The sequence below is a fragment of the Stegostoma tigrinum genome, chromosome 33, assembly GCF_030684315.1.
Source record: "Stegostoma tigrinum isolate sSteTig4 chromosome 33, sSteTig4.hap1, whole genome shotgun sequence".
NCBI lineage: Eukaryota > Metazoa > Chordata > Chondrichthyes > Orectolobiformes > Stegostomatidae > Stegostoma > Stegostoma tigrinum.
Genome location: NC_081386.1, coordinates 34,175,133 through 34,197,569, shown reverse-complemented (window position 1 = coordinate 34,197,569; position 22,437 = coordinate 34,175,133). Strand labels below are relative to the sequence as shown.

The 22,437-nt window shown below is 41.4% G+C and overlaps 1 protein-coding gene across 2 annotated transcripts in view; it reads left to right on the top strand.

Moving 5' to 3' along the window:
* Positions 1 to 2,116: 2,116 nt before the first annotated feature.
* ctsh (cathepsin H) overlaps positions 2,117 to 22,437 on the top strand; it is a 35,030-nt gene continuing 14,709 nt past the window's right edge. The window contains exons 1-5 of one of the 2 annotated variants that reach the window (XM_048562750.2): positions 2,117 to 2,494; positions 7,235 to 7,266; positions 13,423 to 13,528; positions 15,020 to 15,090; positions 18,945 to 19,049. In XM_048562750.2, coding sequence (XP_048418707.2) covers positions 2,416 to 2,494; positions 7,235 to 7,266; positions 13,423 to 13,528; positions 15,020 to 15,090; positions 18,945 to 19,049 — 393 coding nt within the window. In that variant the 5' untranslated portion in view covers positions 2,117 to 2,415. Of the gene's footprint in view, positions 2,495 to 2,601; positions 2,714 to 7,234; positions 7,267 to 13,422; positions 13,529 to 15,019; positions 15,091 to 18,944; positions 19,050 to 22,437 lie in introns of those variants that run through there. The other variant, XM_059639346.1, reaches the window with a different exon arrangement.

Genomic DNA, 22,437 nt, shown 5'->3' with positions numbered 1-22,437 from the left:
GGAGATTTTGAAGTTGGTGAAATCCACACTGGAAGTGATGTCTTGATGCAATTATACAGAGCCTTAGTGAGGCCATACTTGGAATACTGCATGCAGTTTTGGTCTCCTTATCTGAGAAACATTGCTCTTGCTACAAAGCGTGTGCAGCAAATGTTTACCAGACAAGCAGCTTCCTGGGATGGCAGGACTGATGGAAGTCTTATATTCACTGGAGTTCAGAAGAATCAAGGGGATCTCATAGAAACCCATAAAATTCCAACTGGACTAGACAGAGGAAGAAGCAGGAAGGATGCTCTCAATAGCAGGGGATTCCAGAACCAGGGTCACAGTCTAAGGATATGAAGTAAACCATTTAGAACTGAGGTGAGGGGTAATTTTTTCACCGAGAGAGTGGTGAGCTTGAGGGATTCACTACACAGAAAGCAGTCGAGGTCAAAACATTGTATGATTTCAAGAAGGCATTGGATATAGCTCAAAGGATCAAAAGGGGAGATGTGAGAACAGGCTATTGAGTTGGATCATCAGCCATGACCATAGTGAATGGCTCAAAGGGTCAAAAGGCCTACACCTGCTCCTTTTTTGTATGTTTCTGAATCCTGATTATCTCTGAACTTTGTCACTCCTGAGGAAATGACAACAGCTGTACCACTGGCACTCAAATTTCACTCTCAAAACTCAGGAATACTGAAAACATTAAACTTCAATCGGTTTTGCCTTCCAGTCTATACTAAACATTCCTCCCAACCCCTTCTCTGTAAGCTTCATTACCTGTGCTAGTATTTTTTCTTATTTGGTTTAACAGGTAATGAAATTCCACTGTCTGTCACCCAAAAAAGCTTCCAATTAATTGGTTGCTTCAGTTAAAACCTACTGATCTACATCAAAATGAATTGTGATACCTGTCTGCTAAAAAGAAATATTTATTGTGACTGACCAAGAGGGTGTTGAAAATAAGGAAACTGATTACCATTCCTTACCTCGTAACAGCCATACTTTAACTTTGCTGCAGGTTGTTTTTAAATTGAGACACTGAAAACTATAAGGGAATATACACAAGCTTATGCAAATTGATTAGTTTACAGACTGCTCTGAGACACATGGCTGTGTCGCATTTTTCTTCCACCAAAACATTCACAGAAATCTTCCAGTCTCAATGTTCTTTTGTCCCCTTCTGAACTTAATGGGAACCCATATGAGCCTGTGAGGAATAAATAGAAGGAATAATAGGGTCAGGCTTTGCAGCACAGTGGTAGTGTCTCTACCTTTGAGCCAGAAGGCCCAGGTTTAAGTACTACCATTCCCCTCTCCTCCCTTGTCAGCCTTCTGCAGGGACCATTCCATCCGGGACACCTTATTCTACTCCTTCCTTACTCCCAATACCTCTGCCATACCCCCATGGCACCTTCCCTGGAAACCACAGAAGGTGTAACACCTGCCCATTTACTCCCTCCTCAGTATCCAAGGTCCCAGACACACCTTCCAAGTGAATCAGTGATGTATCTGCACATCCTCAATCTAAGCTACTGTATTCACTGCTCACATGTGGTGTCTTCCACGCTGGAGCAATGAAACACAGACTGGGTGACCACTTTGTTGAAGACCACCTCTCTGCGTGTGTAAATGACCCAGTGTTTCCGGTTGCCTGCCTCTCCAACACCACCACCGTGTTCCCATGCCGACATTTCTGTCTCTGGCCTGCTGCAGTTCTCCAGTGAAGCTCAACACAACCTGCAGGAACACCATTTCATCTTCTAGCTCAGTACCTTACAGCTGTCAGGACCCAATGCTGAGTTGAATAATCTCACAGGGTGAACTCCCTCCTCCATGTTCATTATCCTCCTACCACATTCCCAGCTCCTGGCCCGTTTCCATTGCTCCCGGTACAGCCAAACCATTTTCAACTGTTCAAACTTTCTATTAGCACCCTGCCCAGCATTTCTCTCTCTCTCACACTTAACATCAGTGATCTCTTTACTTCATTTTTTTTTCTCTTCTTCTGGGCACCCATCGATTCGACTCCTCAATTAACGTTGCAGCCAGGATTATCAGGCGGTAATGTGTCCTGTACACCACATGATGGCACCAACAGTGGGTGGTGGGGGTGGGAACACATCTCACTGTCTTATTCTAACTGAGCGAGTTTCACAACTTTATCTCAAACACGACGTATCCCAAGAATTGCAGCGTCTTGCTTTTTGTTAATTTGCTTTGCTGGCTCCACTGTTGCCTCCCCTTTTGTCACCGACGATCTCCAATTGGAAAAGAGACTTGCTATAAACTTAGCACTGACAAGTACCCCCTGTCCACTTTCACATCTGTTAGTGATTTGGCAGCTGCCTAGCGGGAGGAGGAAGTAGAAATATTTGAGTTCTAACACGAAGAAGGAGAATTTCAGCTCAAAAGGGCTGACTGAAAATGGGGCTGTTAAAGGCATTTATCTCCATCTGCCTGTTGTCATACGCTGCCAGCAGCCCGGCAGAGATTTCCTTCGGGGGTAAGCAGACATTTTCTTTTAAAAACACGGGCAGAAAATTGACATGTTCGCTTTAATAACCGCGGAGGGAGCTGTCTGCATTTGTGCAGTGAGTGGTTGTGATCTAGAAGGCATTCCAGATTGATCGAACCACACTCGTTAGGAACTCTCACGAAATGAAAAACGTACGTTTCAAAAGAAACCATTTGTAGGGACATGGGGAAAGAACAAGGATATGAGGTATACTACAGAGTTCTTGCAAACAGCAATCAGATTAAATTGCCTCCTTCCGTGCTTTACCGTTTAAGATCAAACAATTGAAGGGGTACAAACAATTTGGTTTCGCTTCTGTGTTTCTTCCACTTCTCTTCAAATGCTGACTAGTTTTGTAACTCAGTACCTCCAACAGCAGACACCCTCTCTGTTCTGCCGAGTCGTCCTTTCAGTGTTTGCCCTGAGATAGTGAATCTGGAGTTTGCACTACACACTCCTGCTTCAGCCATTTCCACCGACGCTCTGCCATTTTGCTTCCATTCTAAGTGAAACTAGGAAGCGGGCTTCTGGAATTAAGTCTTAGTGGTCCAGAGAGTAGCATATTCTACTTTACATGCAAGAGTCATGGGTTCAAGTTTCACTCCAAAGGGTTGGGCACAAGATTCAGGATGCCAGTCCAGTGCAGTATCAAGGGGCTGTTGCGTTGCTATGTCTTGGAGAGGTTGTTAAACTGAGGTTCCATCAGGCCTCTTGTATAAATAATTCAATGGCATTCTTTTAAAGATGGGCATAGGAGGAGTTCTTGGAATCTGGTCCAACAGAAAAGTCACAGTCTTTGAGAAGTACAGCACGGAGACAGACTCTTCAGTCCAACTCATCCATGCTGACCACATGTCCTAAATTAATCTCGTCGCATTTGGCCCATACCCCTCTAAACCCTTCCTATTCATATACCCATGCAGATGCCTTTTGAATGTTTTTAATTGTACCATCCTCAACCACTTCCTCTGGCATTTCATTCTATGAAAATGTTGTCCCTTGGGTCCTTTTCAATCTTTCTCCTCTCACCTTAAACCTTTGCCCTCTAGTTTTGGACTCCCCTACTGTGGGGAAAAGACCTTGACTATTCACCCTGTCTATGCCCCTCATGATTTTGTAAACGTCTATAAGATCACTCCTTCACATCCAAAGCTCCAGTGAAAATTGCCCCAGTCTATTCAGCCTCTCTCTAAAGCTCAAACCCTAGCAACATCCTTGTAAATCTTTTCTGAACCCTTTCACGTTTCGCAACATCTTTTCCAAAGCAAGGAGACATTGAACAGAACCAAATACAATTCCCTAAGAATGGCCTAACCAATGTCCTCTACAGCCACAACATGACCTCCTAAATCTAAATGGTTCAATGTACTAACCAATAAAGGCATGTTGCAAATGCCTTCTTCACTATCCCGTCTGCTTGCAACTCCACTTTCAAGGAACCATGCATCTGCACCCCAAAGTCTCTTTGTTCAGCAATATTCCCCAGATCCTTGCCATTAACTGTATACGTCCTGCCCTGAATTGCCCTATCAAAATGCAGCATGTCATATTTATCTAAATTAAACTCTCTGTCACACTTCGGCCAATCGGCCCATCTGATTAAGGTCCCATTGTACACTGAGGCAATATTCTTAGCTGTCCACTACACTACCAATTTTGGTGCAATCTGGAAATTTACTAAACATACCTCCTATATTCACATCCAAATCATTTTTATAAATGCCAAAAAGCAGTGGACTCAGCACTGATCCCTGCAGTACGTTGGTCATAGACATCCAGTCCAAAAACAACCCTTTACCACCACCCTCTGTCTCCTACCTCCCTGCTGATTTTGTATCCAAATGGCTAGTTCTCCCCGTATTCCATGTAATCCAACCTAGTTAACCAGTCTACTGTGCAAAACCTTGTCAAACCTTCATCAATCTTCTTTACTACTTCAAAAAGCCTCAATCAAATTGGTAAGAAACTATTGCCCCCGCATAAAGCCATGTTGACTGTCCCTAATCAGTCTGTGCCTTTCCAAATACATGTAAATCTGTCCGTCAGAATCCTCTTCCAACAACCTGCCCACGGCTGATATCAGGCTCACTGGTCTGTAGTTCCCTGGCTTTTCCTTACCAGCTTGCTTAAATAATGGCACCACATTAGCTAACCCCCATTCTTCTGGCATCTCACCTGTGGCTATTGATACAAATATCTCAGCAAGGGGCTCAAAAATCATTTCCCTAGCTTCCCATAAATTGGGTGCCCCTGATCTGTTCCCAGGGATTTATTCACCGTTTTGCATTTTAAGATGTCCAGCTTCACCTCCTCTGTAATGTGGGCACTTTTCAAGACATCACTATTTATTTCCCTAAGTTCTCTAGCTTCCATATCCTTCGCCACAATAAACATGGATCTAAAATACTCATTTAGATCGCACCCATGTCATGTAGGCAGCTTTGCTGATCTTTACAGGGCCCTATTCTCTTCCTAGTTACTCTTATGTCCTTAATATAGTTGTAGAATCCTTTTGAATTTTCCTTTAACCCTGTTTGCCAATCTCATGTCCCCTTTTTGTCCTCCTGATTTCCCTCTTAAGTATAGTCCTAATGCCTTGTACTTCTGTATGGATTCATTTGATCCCGGCTGTTTGTATCTGACATGTTTCCTTCTTTTACTTGACCAGAATCACAATTTCTTCAGTCATCCAGCATTTCCTCTATCTACCAGCCTTGCCCTTCATCCCTCAACTGATATGAATTGATTCCTTTGTCAATATCACACCGTAGTTTGTTAGGGTCTTGGCCTGTGCGAATTGGATATCACATTTCTTGCAAAAAATGATTTAAAAGGCAACTTAGAAATGTTTCATTGGTTGTAAAGTAGTTTGGGATGTCCTAATGTTGGGAAGGCACTCTTTAAATGCATTTTCTATATGTGCCTGCTTTACTCTCAATTATCAATTCAAACTCCAGTCTAACTTATCTTTCATACCTTTGATTTTGTACTTAGCTTTGACTGTTGCCGCCACTCAGAAATCTGGGAAATGGGTCTCTCTCTGTCTCTCTCTCTCTCTCTCTCTCGTCTGTCTCTCTCGCTTTCTGCCCCCTCACTTCCTTCCACTTGCTGAGATTCTCCTGGGGTATATTTATCTCGGACACCATTGGCAGGGGCGCACTTTGATATTCCTCTTTGCCTTTCATTTGTGACAGAACAGAGATCCATGCTGGATATATGAATATCACAGGATGAAAGCAGGGAGCCCATTGTCAGATGAATGAGAAGGCCTTCACTGCCACTGACATTTGGCTGTTAACATTTCTTGGCTATGGCAGCAATAGGGAGACCACAGCTGCCATAATTTTCTTTGTGAGGTTGGGTGTTATTAGACTGTGCCATGACAACCCTCATAATGCAATAGCTTTGTCACACCACCTCCTGGAAGGTCACAGGAACACAAGAGCTAGGAGCAGGAGTAGGTCATTTGGCCACTCAAATCTGCTGCCTTATTGAATAACATCATGGCTGATCTGGTTGTGATCTCAATTCTACTTGTCTGCCTCTCCATGACCCTTGACTCCCAAACTTATCAAAAATAAGCCAAATTCAGCCTGGAGTAAATTCAACAACCCAGTCTCCACCGCTTTCTGGGGGTAGAGGATTCCTCAGACAAGTGATTCACTGTGAAAAAGACATTCTCCTCATCTCCATCACACAACAAGGCTTCTTAAACTATGTCCCTTAGTTCTAAGCTCCCCCATATGATGAAATAGCCACCCAATAGTCACCCTTTTCCTGATGAAGTGATGGATGCAAGAACAATTACAACATTTAAAAGACATTTGGAAACGTACATGAATAGGAAAGGTTTGGAGGGATATGGGCCGTGTCTAGGCAGGTGGGACTAGTTTAGTTTGGGATTATGTTTGGCATCAACTGGTTAGATCAAAGGGTCTGTCTCTGTGTTGTATGTCTCTATGACTATGAAATCTGCAAAGGATCTTGTGTTTCAACAAAATCACCTCTCATTCTTCTAAATTCCAATTGCTTTAGGCACAACTTGGTCAACCTTTCTTCATAGAATGAGCCCTTTATCCCAGGAATCAGTTGATTGAACCTGTTCTGAACTATTTCTAAAACATATCTATGCTTGTTAAATAAGGAAGCCAAACCTGCACGTAGTGCTCAGGATATGGTCTATCAATGCCAAGTCCAGAGGAGCAACAAAGTTTTAGTTACTCTTGTTTAAATGATTGTCACACTCTTACTAAGATTTGTTATGTTACTACTTCACTTTCTTTCACATTCTGCTTTCTCCATTTTCTTGTCATTCTCTGCTGGCTCTTACAATTTATCCAAGCTTCTGACCTATTGCAGTTCTTTGTCAGTTTGCGCAGTGTTTCATTCAATTAGATTCAAATTTTAACTTTTACTTAGCCACAGATGGTGCATCCATCTTAAAGTATCTTTCTTTTTCACTGGAACAAACCTTTGCTCGGAATAATTAAATGTTTCCTTTAAAAGTCTGTCATTGCATCTCTGCTGTTTCCCTTTTAATCTAGTTTCCCAGATCACTTTAGCTGTGTGCACACATAGTGGCCATTTGGGACAACAATGTTTGGGTGAATATTGTTCAATATGAGACAGTATTGAAGAGAACGTCAAAAGTCCAGTGCTATAGGAAACAAAAGAAACTTGTCAAAATATATTCACTGCCAATAATTTCCTTTCTTGCTTGTTTTTCAGAGATAAGTTCTTTCAAGGAATGGATGATAACGGTAAGTATTTCTTTTACAAATTTTGGGTTCTCAAGAAGGGTCACTGGACCCGAAACATTAATTTTCTCCACAGATTCTGCCAGACCTGCTGAGATTTTCAAGCAATTTCTGTTTGTGTTTCAGATTTTCAACATCTGCAGTTCTTTTTATGTAAATACTTCTGTCCAGACGGACCTTCCTTTGCTTCTATCACATATGTTCTGTTTGTCAATACAGGGTCACTCAATATTTTTCTCCGTCTCCTCTTAAAATTTCCCAGTGAGGTTACTAGAACGTGCTGCCCATCAGGGGACACTCTGGTAGCTGTTGAGCATGGACCAGTTCCTCCAATAGGATGTCAAAGCAAAGACCACACAAATAGGAGGCAGGAAAGTCTTCAGAATGGAGAGTGAACCAGGAGAAAGGGCTGAGAGATTGTGATTCTGACCCTTAAACTTTCCATAGTCCTGGAAAGTATTGGGAACATTTTTTGGAAAAAAAAGTAACAGAAGTAAGCTGTTCAGCCCCTCATGCTTGTCCCTTCATTCAACAAGATCATGGCTGATTTGCCCCATGGGTGGAAACATCTTCTCAACATATCTAAAAGCCCCTCAGAATCCTGTATCTTTCAAGAAGATCTCCTGTTATCATTCTAAACTCTAATGAATAAAAGCCTAATCTGTTTAACCATTCTTGATAAGACAATATCTTCATCTCCGGAATCAGCCTGGTTAATCTCTTTTGAAGAGTCTCCAATGCATCTTCCATTTAACCTATGGGGACTCAAGTACTCCAGGTTTGGCCCCGTCACGACCTTGTCCAGTTGTAACAAGTACTTTTTTTTTTAAAAACTCCAACTTGGCTTGCAATAGAGGCAAAAATTCCATTTGCTGCATTAATTACACACTGCAATTGCATGTGAACCTTTTGTTTCCCACACAAAAATACCAATATCCCTCTTTGCTGCACTTTTTTGCAATCTCTCCATTTAAATAATTGTCTGCCTTTTGACCCAGTTTTTTTTCTTATCAACCTGTTCAGAGATGTTATTACACATCTCTGGAGTAGGTGGGATTTGAACTTGGTACCCTGTGCTTTGGTACAGGGGTAGCGACGTGACCTCTTTGTCTGCCTTTTGATTCTTCCTCCCACAGAGGATGAGCTGTAAGTTTCCTACATTAAATTCCACCTGCTAAATTTTTACCCACTCACTCAAACTATACTTTATGCCAATTTACTTTCATAATTTTCATACTGTCTTTAGTAACTTTTCAGTTTTCCGCTGCAGCTTTCTAAAAAGTTCTGATCCTCTGGCTTATTTTTTGCCATTATTTTTAGCCATTTTGCATACCTTAATTTTTAATTGGCAACTGTCCTCGAGCACCTTTGTACCTGTGTGGGGGTGGGGAGGGGTTATTCTCTCATAAAGTCCTTTTAGATTGGAGTTAATTGGTTTGCTGAGTGTTATGAAATACTGCTTATATGTCTGCCATTGCTTATTTACTAATTTTAGTCTATTGGCCTATTTCACAACAAAAACCGAAAGAAGTGTGGAAGCTGTAAATCAGGAACAAACACAAAGTTGCTGGAAAAGCTCATCAGGTCTGGCAGCATTTGTGAAGGGTAAAACTTGGGACTGGTCACTGGACCTGAAGCGTTAACTCTGTTTTTTCCTTCACAGATGCTGCCAGACTTGCTGAGCTTTTCCAGCAACTTTGTTTTTGAGCCTATTTCACAACCTGCTTTAGACAACTCCACCTTCATACCTATGTAATTCCCCTTATTTAAGTTGGGCACACTCATTTGAAACCAAAGTTGCTCCCTAAATTCTATCAAATTGTGATTTTAACTCCTAGAGTATCCTTAATTAAAAGATTTCTCATTAATCTTACCTCATTACATGTTCCTAGATCTAAAATACCCTGTTCTTGAGTAGATTCTGCAATGTACTGATCTAAGAAACAATTCCTGATAACCTCCACAAGTTCATCTTCCATGTTTTCATTGCCCATCTCAATTTTCTTGTCACTATGCAGATCTAAATCACCCATTGTATTTGCACTACCTTTCTAATCATTAATGCCTCCATTATTTCCTGATTCATACTTTTGTCCAACATTGAGGTGGGGGTGGAAGGTATAAAGCAGTCATCTCTGTGACTTCTTTTTCTTTTTTCTATGCAGTCTGCCTCCACATCACAATTATTGCAACTATATCACAACTCACCACCGCAATGATTAGCTCCTTTATTAACAAAGCTAAATCTTCTCATCTTTCACTTTATCTATTCTTGAATATTGAGTTCTCAGTCTTGGTCACCCTACAATACTGTCATGAATAGCTATCAAGTTGGTCTCAGAGTCATAGAGATGAGAAACCGACCCTTTGGTCCAACTTGCCCATGCTGACCAGATATCCTAAATTATTCTAGTCCCATTTGCCTATATTCCTCTAAACTCTTCCTATTCATGTACCCATCCAGACGCCTTTTAAATGTTGTAAATATACTAGCCTCCATCACTTCCTCTGGCGATTCATTTCATGCCAGTCATGCACCACCCTCTGCATGAAAAAGTTCACTCTTGGGTCCCTTTTAAATCTTTCCCCTCACACTTTAAACCTATGTTGTCTAGTTTTGGACTCTCATACCCTAGGTAAAGACCTTGACTATTTACCCTATCCATGCCCGCTTGATTTTGTAAACTTCTATAAGGTCACCCCTCAGCCTCCAATGCTCCAGGGAAAATAGCCCCAGCCTATTCAGCCTGTCCGTACAGCTCATACCCTCCTATCCTGGCAACATACTTGTAAGTCTTTTTTGAACCCTTTCAAGTTTCACAACATCATTCCTGTAGCATGGAGACCAGAACTGCATGCAGTATTCCAAAAGTAGACTAACCAATGTCCTGTACAGCCACAACATAACTTCCTGATTCCTATACTCGATGCACTGATCAATAACGCAAGCATACCAAATGCCTTTTCACTATCCTGTCTACCGTGCAAGTCTATTTTCAAGGAACTATGAATTTGCATTCCATGGTCTTTTTATTTTTCAGCAACACTCCCCAGGACCTTACCATTAAGTGTATAAAGTCCTGCCTTGATATGCCCTTCCAAAATGGAGCACCTTACATTTATCTAAATTAAACTCTGTCTGCCACTCCTTGGCCCATTAACCCATCTCATCAAGATCCCATTATACCCTGAGGTAACCTTCTTCACTGTCCACTACACCTATTTCTATTCTATCTCTATTTCAATTCTATTTCTACACTATTTCTATGTGTGCTATCAACTAATCTATTCCTTTACAAATGCTGTATGCATTCAGTTAAGATTCTTGGGCTTTGACTTTTTACCATTATTATTTATTCTCGTTGTCATTTTTGCTACACGCATCTCCTTTGTTTCTTGGCCCTTTTTCTGTCACACTTGGATTTTTGTTCACTTCTTTACTACCATGCACCTCTTTTTTGTGTTTTTTTTTATGTATACTCCAAGTTCCAGTATGTTTTTTCTATTTATACATAGAATGTGGCTGTCTCTGGCTAGGCCAGCATTTATTGCCCATCCCTAGTTACCCCTTGAGAAGTTGGTTGTTAGCTGCCTTTTTGAACCACGACAGTTCATGTGCTTTAGGTTGAGCCACAATGTCTTTAGAGAAGCATATTGTTTGACCTAGCAACACAGATTGAATGGCAATATATTTCTAAGTTAGGATGTTCAGTGTCTTGGAGGGCAACTCGCAGGTGGTGGTGTTCTCATGTATCTGCTGCTCTTGTTCCCATAGATGGAAATGCATTGGAAGGTGCTGTCTAAGGATCTTTATACAAGATGCACGGCAGAATTTGAAGATAGCTCAAGTGAATCTAACCCATCCCAACGGAACAGTTCTCTCTTTCACCAGTGCTGATGCCAGTGCTTTGGAATTGAAACCCATTTGTCCCACACTGATCTTTGAGCCATGCATTTACCACTCTAATCTTATTTACTATACACCAATTTCCCCCTGGCTGAGGTAGGAATCTGGACATTACCTTTGTGGCCCTGCTTTTTAATTGAGCTGCTCATAACCCCTCTGCAGAGCCACCTTTTAGGTCCTACCTGTTCCCTTAGTCCTATGTGGCGCAAATAGATCCTTCTCTTTCTACTTCTAATTCCTCTCTAGCCCAGAAAAGATGTCCTGAGCCTGGACATCAGATACACAACTCTGCATTTGGGACTGTCATTGCTGACAGAGAACGGTATCTATTTCTCTAACTATAGAATCCCCTATTGCAACTACATTTGCCTTTTCTCCCAATTACCAAAATGGCTGTTTGGACCATAGTGCTGTGGTCTGTGTTCATTTATTCTTCCTGAAGTCTGTGCCCTCATTCACAATGGGAGCAAGAGCCTTGTAACTATTGGTCAAGGGCACTGGCTGAGGCTGCACCAAAGCTAAACTCTGTATCCTCATACATGCCTGACACACAGTCACACCCTCTTGTCCTTGACCACAATCCAATATTGATGTAATTCATCTAAGGGTTGCGACTGCCTCTTGAAACAGCGTCTGGTACCTCTTGCCTTCAATGATGGGTCAGGTATCTAGAGCTTGCACTCTGGCTCATCAGATGATGTTCCTTTTTCAGGCAACACTTGCTACAAATGTGGTCACTGTGCATCACCTAATGTCCACTACCTCCCATTTACCACAGCTGTAACACATCGCCTGCCAGTCCATCTCTACTATTTAATTCATTAAATTGAGTGCGAAATATTTTTCAAGTGAATTTCTTAAACACACTCTTCAGCTGTAATAACATCTCCTCGTACTTTAAACCACTTGACCAATCCATAAGAGAGTCTGAAAAAATACCCACCAATCACCCTTCTGTTTTCCTACGACATTCTACTTCAGGTCTCACAGATTAGTTGAAAGTGCTCACTGCTGCTGTTTTTTTTCCCTACTGCTGCCCTTACCACACAGATTTGCTCATCTCTTTATGAAGCTGCTCTTACGCTGTTTGAGAAGCTCTTTGTCTTGTTGTATCAGTGGTGTTTTTGAAAATGTTGTCCCTCCACTCTGCTCTAGTTCTCTCTCTCTCTCTAATTACCATACGCTCTGATAAATCTAGTTCTGTATCTGCCACATGATTCTCATCTCAACCGCTTTTCTCAGTGATGCTGACCGCCTGCCTCAGGATTCTGACCTCTCCTGAAGGCTTTTTCTCAGACACTGAGTTGAGATGACAAAGTCTTTGTGTGGGGACTTGAAACTTGGCAAAGTGAGCAAATCAATTTTGTTCTTTCAAGATTTGACAACGTCACCCTTTGTTCCGAGGGAGTCTTGCTCTTTGGAAGAATTGTTAAATTAACATGGTTCCAGTTTCAGCAGACAGTTAGGTGTGAAATATCTCATGATGTTATTGGAAGAGTAGTGATGTTTTTCCAGTCGCCAGTCCATTGCTCCCAGCAAACCAACAACATCCCGAACAAAGCGTTGCTGCTTCAAGAATCTTGAACAGAATAACTGACGGACAGTATTTGTCTGTGAAACAAGTCACGGAAATACAAACTGTGTCCTTGTCAGTGAAGTGCATTGAGTTGGATCTCGAAAGTAAACCAAGAAGCTTTGTCTGTATTGCAAAATAAACTGCTTCCACTGCTAAGAATTGATCATCAGAAAGCACAAATTTAATGTAATTGGCAAAACAGAAACCCAGAAGGGAGTGAGGAAAGTTGTTCGGAAGTAGGGAGTTGGGTGTGATCTGGAATGCACAGTAGCTGCACAAGCAAAAACAGCTTTCACCAGGGAAATGGATAAATACCTAAACAGGGAAAACTGAACACGGCTGTAGGAAAAGAGCAGGAAGCAGTGAACCAATTAGCTTCTTTAAACAGGTGATGTGTTAAACAGCCTCTTTCTATGCTGCAAGATTCTGAATGCTGGAAATCTCTTCTTAACATTTCTCTACCTCACTGATCTCCTTACAGAGACTCTCTTTTTGATCTTTCTCATCAAACCCTTGGTCCTGTGTCTGACTATCTCCTTGCATGGTTTGATGCTATTTGATAATTGCTCCAGTGAAGCACCTTGAAGTAATTTTGTACATTAAAAGTATAATATGAATGTGGGTGTTTGTTGTTGATTCGAGTGAGATTTTACTTATTTTTATCCTTTGCAAACAGCACAAAAAAAACTATGGCCCAGAAGAGTACGATCACAGACTACAGATTTTCATCCAAAACAAGAGAAAGATTGATGTTCACAACAGTGGTCGACACTCTTTTCAAAGTAAGTTCACTTGGGTAGTTTTGCTTTTTAGCCGTCCAGATCAAGGGAAGATAACCTTAAATCAGTGCTAAGCCAGTCAGGGAGTGATGTTGAGAAGCACTCTTCAAAAAAGTGGGCAAGAAACCATTCTAAAAAAGCTGTTGAAGCTTGGATTTAATTGAAAACTTGGAAATCATGTTTCATTGATTCATGTTAAATAGAGGTAGATAGAACAAATGATAGTTGCGATTTAATGGAATGGTGTTACAAACTTGAGAGGCTTCAGATCCTAAATTTCGAAATGGTGTGGAGAACAGAATTTTAAATTAACAACAAAAGGAACAGAAGAACAAGACAAGGCAACTTAGCTCCCCAAACCCATTCTCTCATTCAAAGAGATCATGGCTAATCTGCAATCTAACTCCATGCATCTGACCTTGCCCCATGCTCCTTTCTGCATTGGTTAGCTAAAATCTATCTATATTGAGTTTGGTTTGTAATTCATGCTGTATCAATTACTATTGCAAAAGAGTTCCAAACTGTCCCCAGCTTTTATGTTGAAACGTTTCCTAAATTCACTCCTCAAAGCTCCAGCTGTAATTTTTAGATGATTCCCCAAGTCCCAGACTCTGCAACCAGCAGAAATAATTTCTTGTGATAGACCAGAAGTAAATGATAACATGTTCAGAGTATATGAAAAAATCAGTGATTTGAAGTTGTTCTTCTGTAACCTTACTCCTATACTTTCACTGGAACACCGACAAAGGACTTACACATAATATAGGGTTGTAAACCACCAATATCTGACGTACTGTCTCCTTTTCTGACTCTATGTTGTGCTTTGTTTGAAAGTGCTCCTGTGAATTGCACTTGTTTGGGTAAAAAGTGCTTTGTAAATGAGTTATTATTGTAAGAATGTACAATGCGACTTAACCGTACAGTTTGTGCGTTACATTCATAAAGTGATAATGGGAACTGCAGATGCTGGAGAATCCAAGATAATAAAATGTGAGGCTGGATGAACACAGCAGGCCCAGCAGCATCTCAGGACCACAAAAGCTGACGTTTCGGGCCTAGACCCTTCATCAGAGAGGGGGATGGGGTGAGGGTTCTGGAATAAATAGGGAGAGAGGGGGAAGTGGACCGAAGATGGAGAGATTACAAGAGAGTTGCAGTGGGAGAGAGATTCCCTGAGGTTGGTCCGGAGGGAGGAGGGTAACTTCTTCAGGTTAGGCATCCCTGGAAGAGGCTTCGCAGTGAGGTTAAAATTGTATCAGTGATAATGGGAACTACGTCAGCATTTGTGCTCCTGAGATGCTGCTGGGCCTGCTGTGTTCATCCAGCCTCACATTACAAAGTGGTACCTTTTACTGTAACATCAGTCATCCTTGAATGCCACAATGTGGGAACTGTAATGATTACTGCATTATCTTTTATATTTTACGATATCATCCCTTGATACAAGGACTGAAAGAATCTAAGATTGCTTTTGTTAACTTTTGTTTAACATAGTGGGACTCAACCAGTTTTCTGATTTGACCTTCAATGAATTTAAGTCGCTGTATTTGATGCAAAAACCACAGGTAACCACTTCTTTCAACTGAGAATGCGCTATCTCCCTTTGCGCTATCTTATTCCTGCAGGACCTCTGTACCCCTCACCTGTGCTTTTCTGTTAAAATTCAAACCACCAAAAGCGAAAGGTTAAGGCTGATAATGCGTAGTTTCCCAAAAGTAAAATTCTTAGCAATTGGAAAGCTCAGAAAGTTGGAGAGGCAGGGAACATACAATGATCCCAGTATAAATTAACCTGTTCTACATCCTAGTCCTAGCTCCTGGTGTGTTCGTGATTTCTATAATCCTCTTTAAAAAATGCGATCTCCGTGCTAACACCCTACCTCCTGAGTCAGAAGGTTCTGCATTCAGGTGTCATTAAAGAGATGAGTAACTATCATCCGGCAACATTCCCAGTGCCAGTATAAAGGTAGTGTTGCACTGTCAGAGTTAGGGGTAATGTGTTTAGCTGAGGTCTTGTCTGTCTTCTCAGACATATGTAAGACATACCCCATTGGCGTGAATTGAAGAAGAGCTACTCTTGGACAATTGTCTGTGCGAAATTTGCATGTTCTCCCCATGGCTGCGTGGGTTTTCACTGGCTTCACCGGTTTCCTCCCACAGTCCAAAGACGTGCAGGTTTGGTGGACTGGCCAAGCTAAATTGCCCATAGTGTCCAGGGATGTGTCTATTGTGTGGATTAGCCATTGGAAATGCAGGACTAGGGTAGAGGGGTGGGTCTGGGTGGAATGCTGTACAGAAGGGCAGTGTGGTCTCGTTGGACCAAATGGCCTGCTGCACACTGTAGGGTTTCTATGACTCTAAGATAAGCAAAGTTACGCTGTACCTTGGCCAATATTTATCCCTCAGTTGACACTACACCAGAAAAAAATTGATTATTATCAGAGAATCACAGAATTGCATTGCTCTTTGTGGGAGCTAGATGCTTGTAAACTAGCTGCTATGTTTCCTACACTACAACAATGACTACACTTCATAGATATCTTATTGGCTGTAGACATTGAGAATCTTCAGGCTGTAAAGGCACCAAATGAATTTAAGTCTGTATTTTCTTCTTTCTCAAACACATGCTAGGGTTTGTTCTCTATCTTACTTTCATATTCTTTGGCTATTCATATTCAATGGTGTGGTATTCTGTACCATTTGTTGGAGTTTAGTTCTGCTTTATGTTTGTTCTATTCGAGTCATAGAATCACACAGCATGGAAACAGATCTTTGGTTCCAACCAGTCCATGCTGAACAAAATCCCAAACTAAACTGAACCCACCTGCCTGCTCCTGGTTCATATCCCTTCAAACCTTTCCTTTCATGTACTTATCCAAATGTCTTTTAAATGTTGTAATTCCTCTTGCCTGATTCCTGAGGTATCTTGATTTATTCCAAGTAAAGTAACTAACAAAGTTTAACAAAGCCTTGAAGCCTGGCAAATGTGTATTTAATACCAGTAAAAAGATTGCTGCAGCTCCTGAAACAAACTTTGGACTCTGGACTCTGCCTCCTTGTCACGAGTGGGAAGCTCTTTAAAACTAACAGAATTATCGAAAGAACACAAGTCAGTGGGTCAGTGAGTTCCTTCAGGTGAACCATTTAGAGAGATAATGAGGCCTTTGTCATGATTTTAAATAAAGTAAGTAAATCATTTAGTTAGAATGGAAAATCCATTTATTGCCTTATGAAACAGTTCATTCTCCACAGTAATGGTAGATATTTATTGAACTGTATTTCATTTCTTTGTGTAGTATTGTATAAAAAGAATTTTAACGGTTTCTTGATTTTAAAATGTTAATAGTGTAAAAGTTGGGCAGGGAGCTCTATCTTGAGTAGCACAAAAGCTTTTAATTGAGTGGTGCCATCAAGCCACAGGAGACTTTGTCTAGGCTAGTATTTCCAGTGCATTAACTGAGAGTGCCAAGCTTTCCAAGGTACCATTTTTCAAGATGTTTAGGCTGTGTTAGCCTGACCTAAAAGATTCCATTGCAACTGTGTCAAAGGGAAGGAGGGCAATATTGCAGTATGGCCAGTTGACATATTTCAGATTGATGACTTGAACAGCACTGGAAAAAGTTAAAGATGTAACAGGCCTTAAACAGCAAAAGTGCCAGAGAAAGGGTAGAAGGAAGGAAAGAACAAAATGGAAGATTTGTTTTGAGGTAGATGGCAGGTGTGATTAAATGACAAAAGTAGTGAGGTGCAAGGAAGTCAGTGATTTTTTTTTGTTTGCTTCTCACAATATCAAGAGATTAGTCTTAGAGCAGTTGTAATGCACAAGAGCTGAACCATTGGCAGCCCCAGCTGGTGCAACAGAGTGGGAACACTGGCTATGATGTGGAATTGTTGAATCTGGCTTTGCGCTCAATGTTTTACAAGCTGATACCCATCTACTATGCTTTCCCAGCAGTAAATGTTTCTGTGATTTACAAAGATTTATTGCAAATTCATAGTGTAGTACCAAAGTCAATTTCCATTTTCCCTTCTGAAATGTTTCCATGTTCAGAAACCAACACCCAACGGGGGAGAACTTGGCTGTTACAGGTATTTTAATCAACTTGTTCAGACATGTCATGACACATCTTCAGCTTAAACCTGGGCCTGCAGTTGTTTGCTTGCTGAGCCAGTAATGACACAAACACAGCTACATTAAGACACTATTTAAATGAGCCATATCACACTGCAACACCACAGAACTCTGGAGAATGGAAGAGGAAGACATACACAAAGTATTGACTGACGACGGATTCCCCAGGAGGTTTCGTCCACAGACGCTGACAAAGTCCAAGGTTAGGGAAACTGCCACTGCACCATAAGACCCCAAACTATTTCATTTCTTTTTATTATTACTTATCTAGTTTTCCTAATCAACCTGTTCAGAGATGTTATTACACTCCTCTGGAGGAGGTGGGACCTGAATCCAGTCCTCCTAGTCCGGGGTAAAGATACTGTGCCACTGTGTGACTGTCTCATCTTACTGTTTTCAAGCAATCAGTTCAGAGTTGTTATTTAAAAATCTCTGGAGCTGGTGAGACTTGAACCCAGAACTACTGGCTCCGAGGTAGGAACACTACCACTACACCACAGGAGTCCACGGTCTCAACTGAAGAGCAAAAGTTCAATCAACTCTGGAAATGATCTGTTTGAGTCTTAAAGGAATCTACATTTCTAACTCTTGACAGAGAAGGCCCAGTCAAAAGATGAGGAGCTGATCCTTTAGCTTGTATTGAGCTGCAGTGGTTCAGCGAGAAGAGAGAAGGGTCAGAATGTTTGAGACACAATCAAAATGGCAAGCAATCAGATGCTCAGCAAGATGATCAATGTGCAGAGAATACCATATACTAAAATTAAAGAAATAAATCCAATTTGCTATTTGAGGCACTGAACAGTAGGAAGAGAGCAAGAGCAGATGTTGTGGGAATTGGAGGAGATGGTGAGATGACAGAAGGGTGGTCCTGGGTGTGAGGATTGTAACAAGATCAGCCAGATGGACCCTCCTACAATGAGTTCTCTGGGCCTGTTATTCTGGTCCAATCGGAGAATCCTGGCTGACAGATATAAGCAGGAGTGTCAGCCTTCCTGTTCACTCTGGAAGCTAGATCAGTGTCTAGGGCTTCTCATGCCTAAAAATAGGGTAATCTGGTGATGGAATACTGGCCTCTGTGGATTTATTTCGCAGGCTGCTATGAAGGGTTGCTCTGAAGCATCTCTTCACTTGCTGCATGTCAGTTGACAAATTGTTCTCCAGATGTATCCTGAGTAAAAAAGAGACTAAGACCATTTACAGCTCTGTCCCATTTGAGGAAAAAATACTACAATCTACATCACTATAGTTCTCAGTTTAAATGTTTTTAAATATTCCTCTTTCACAACAGAACTGCTCAGCCACAAAAGGGAACCATTACAGCAGTGCAGAGATATTGCCCGAGAATGTAGACTGGAGGAAAAGAGGAAATTACGTCACTCCTGTGAAGAATCAGGTAAAGCTGACTGACCTATAATGTAAGGACTGTGCCTCCTTTAGTTTTTTTTTTAAAAGCTATGGACTGAAAATGAAAACTGTTTTGAGTTCAATGTTTTGAAGGTACTACAGGTTTTGATTAGCAAGTAACCTGACACCCATGCAGGCATGTAAATAGCTGATGGAACAAATAGTATTAATGTTTAGAGATAACCAGGTGTACAGCTGGATGAACACAGCAGGCCAAGCAGCATCAGAGGAGCAGGAAAGCTGACATTTCAGGTCAGGACCCTTATTCAGATAATCTGAATCAGCTTTCCTGCTCTGATGCTGCTTGGCCTGCTGTGTTCGTCCGGCTCTACACCTTGTTATCTCAGATTCTCCAGCATTGGCAGTTCCTGCTATCTCAGTATTAATGTTTAGTTGTAGATGAATTGGGGCCAAATGTAATTCTGATTAGCAACAAGAAGTTGATTTAATTTATGGACTAGTGACCATGTTTTCAATGACAGATCTTTTTTCCTGGCAACAACTGTTTGATTATTACGTAACTGAGCAGCTTGGAGCTGTGGAAAAAGCTACAGGGAGACAAAAGTGAAACATAACATGTGTTCACCCCTTCCCCTGGTTTAGGAACATTTCCTCTCTTTCCTGCTGTCAAGACTCTTGTAAACCTGAAACAAATGGGTTTATCTCTCCTGTAGCAGTTATTGTAAGCTGAGTTTTAACTGACAAGTCAGAGACCTTCTTTTGAGTGAACTATCACTTTTATGTCTCTTACAAACTGAAGCATCTGGAGAAAGGTGACTGTCCAATATGAAAGTCAGAAGAATCATCTCCACACACCAACTTGGAACAAGGACTACTGAACTGTTTCTGGTCTCTCTCCTCCGACCATACTTACTTTACTTGGTCTGCTTGTCTGTGTAGAAAGTGTGGAGAGGGGCATTATATTAAAAGGATTGGAGTTATATTTAGCTATATTCTATATCGATTGTTTATTTGTAGCTAGAACTTAATTACATTTTACAATTCTGGGTCAGTACACAAACCTGGTCTGTACTTCCTATCAGTCTGGGTCTGAAGGCCAGGTAAATTTGAGGAACTTTGTGTCCTTTATAAAAATTGACTCTCTTGTGTGACAACTCGAGGAATAGTGAGGCTCATTTTTCTTTCCCAGTGTGCTACCTCGGTGAGCTGTGACAATAGTCACTCCTCCAAACACAAGGAATACTGATCGAGTGGAAAGCAAAGTTTTCCAGATATTGGAAAACTGAAATAAAAACAAACAATTTCTCAGCAGGTCAGGCAATATCTAGAAAGACAGATGTAGAAGTAATGGGCATGACTTTTAATTTACTGAAAACCCATTGAGTTAGATGAGAATTAAATCTGGTGCATTGTTGGAGATTTTAAGATTTTAAACAATTGCAGAAGCTGGTCATAGTGCAGACAGCACTGTAGCAGACTGAGTTTTGGAGGGCATTGGGCCAAATGGCAGAAGTTGTAGCAAACAATCTAACTTATTACAAGCAAATTCTATTCACTCAAAACAGTGTTTCAACACAATAGTACAGCAACCAGTCTCGAGTCTATTTAAAAAAAGTCTCCGTGAACCTCTGCAAATAGAGCTCGTGATTGAAAATATTTTAATATACTCTGATTTTAAAAACAACTACTTCTCCAGCAAAATCTAGTGAGCTGAGGTTACTCATTCAATGTACACTCTGTGAGAAGGGGGTCCTGAGTATGCTGGATCACTTCATTCCTCCCGAATTATTTCGTTTTTTTTGACTGTTGCATCCACCTAGATGTAGTTAATTTGTGCCTACCTGAGCTGACAGCACCAAATACATTTCCAACTGCCCACACTAGGCTATACAAAGTATCATTGCAAGTTGTCTAGAGAATTCTTAATTATTGCACTAATACCTGTGAATGTGGGGGTCATTTGAGATTGCAGGAATTGAAGGCTATTCAGTCCTTTTAGTATTGGCACATGAACTGGCACCACAGGCTAGAATAGTCCATGGTCTAAGTCACAGTGACTGAGAGGAAATGAGTTGAATTTTATTCAGTGTTTTCCTAAGTACAGGCATTTTGAGTGTATAAACCTGTCCCACATTCATGGAAGACAGAATATTGTGACTGATAATTTCCTTATGCCTTCCATAGTACCGATCTTTCAGGAGATGAAAAAACATCAAGATAATGAGGGTGGAAAATATTCTGAATTATTCTCCGAACTCCTCCTCAGGAGATCACTCAGACCAAGTCTTCCCTATGAAGATACTGATCTTTGATTTTTATATTCTGATGTCTGCATCAGTTGGGAACTCGTCCAGATCCCACTAGAGCTAATCAGCAACACTTTCCACAAGCATGCTACTCAAAGGAAATGTCACCCAATATTCTATTCCTGCTCCTCTTCCATTTAACCTTCAGCATTCCGGTTTCCCCATCACTCCAATTCTGTTTTACACGCAGGCAAGGAAGGAGCTCAAAAATGGTCTGAGGAGAGCCAGGAGGGGGCACGAGAAAGGCTTGGCAGAACGAATTAGGGAGAACACAAAGGCACTTCACACTTATGTGAGGAATAAGAGAATGGTCAAAGAAAGAGTAGGGCCGATCAGGGATAGCATAGGGAATTTGTGTGTGGAGTCTGAGGAGGTAGGGGAAGCCCTAAATGAGTTTTTTGCTTCTGTCTTTACGAAAGAAATGAACTTTGTAGTGAATGAAACCTTTGAAGAGCAGGTGTGCATGCTGGAATGGATAGAGATAGAGGAAGCTGATGTGCTGAAAATTTTGTCAAACATTAAGATTGACAAGTCACCAGGCCCGGACCAGATTTGTACTCGGCTGCTTTGGGAAGCGAGAAATGCAATTGCTTCGCCACTTGCGAAGATCTTTGCATCCTCACTCTCCACTGGAGTCGTACCTGAGGATTGGAGAGAGGCAAATGTAATTCCTCTCTTCAAGAAAGGAAATAGGGAAATCCCCGGCAATTACAGACCAGTAAGTCTCACGTCTGTCGTCTGCAAGGTGTTAGAAAGGATTCTGAGGGATAGGATTTATGACCATCTGGAAGAGCATGGCTTGATCAAATGCAGTCAACACGGCTTTGTGAGGGGCAGGTCATGCCTCACAAACCTTATTGAGTTCTTTGAGGATGTGACTAGAGAAGTTGATGAGGGTCGAGCTGTGGATGTGGTGTATATGGACTTCAGTAAGGCATTTGATAAGGTTCCCCATGGTAGGCTCATTCAGAAGGTCAGGAGGAATGGGATACAGGGGAACTTAGCTGCTTGGATACAGAATTGGCTGGCCAACAGAAGACAGCGAGTGGTAGTAGAGGGAAAATATTCTGCCTGGAAGTCACTGGTGAGTGGGGTTCCACAGGGCTCTGT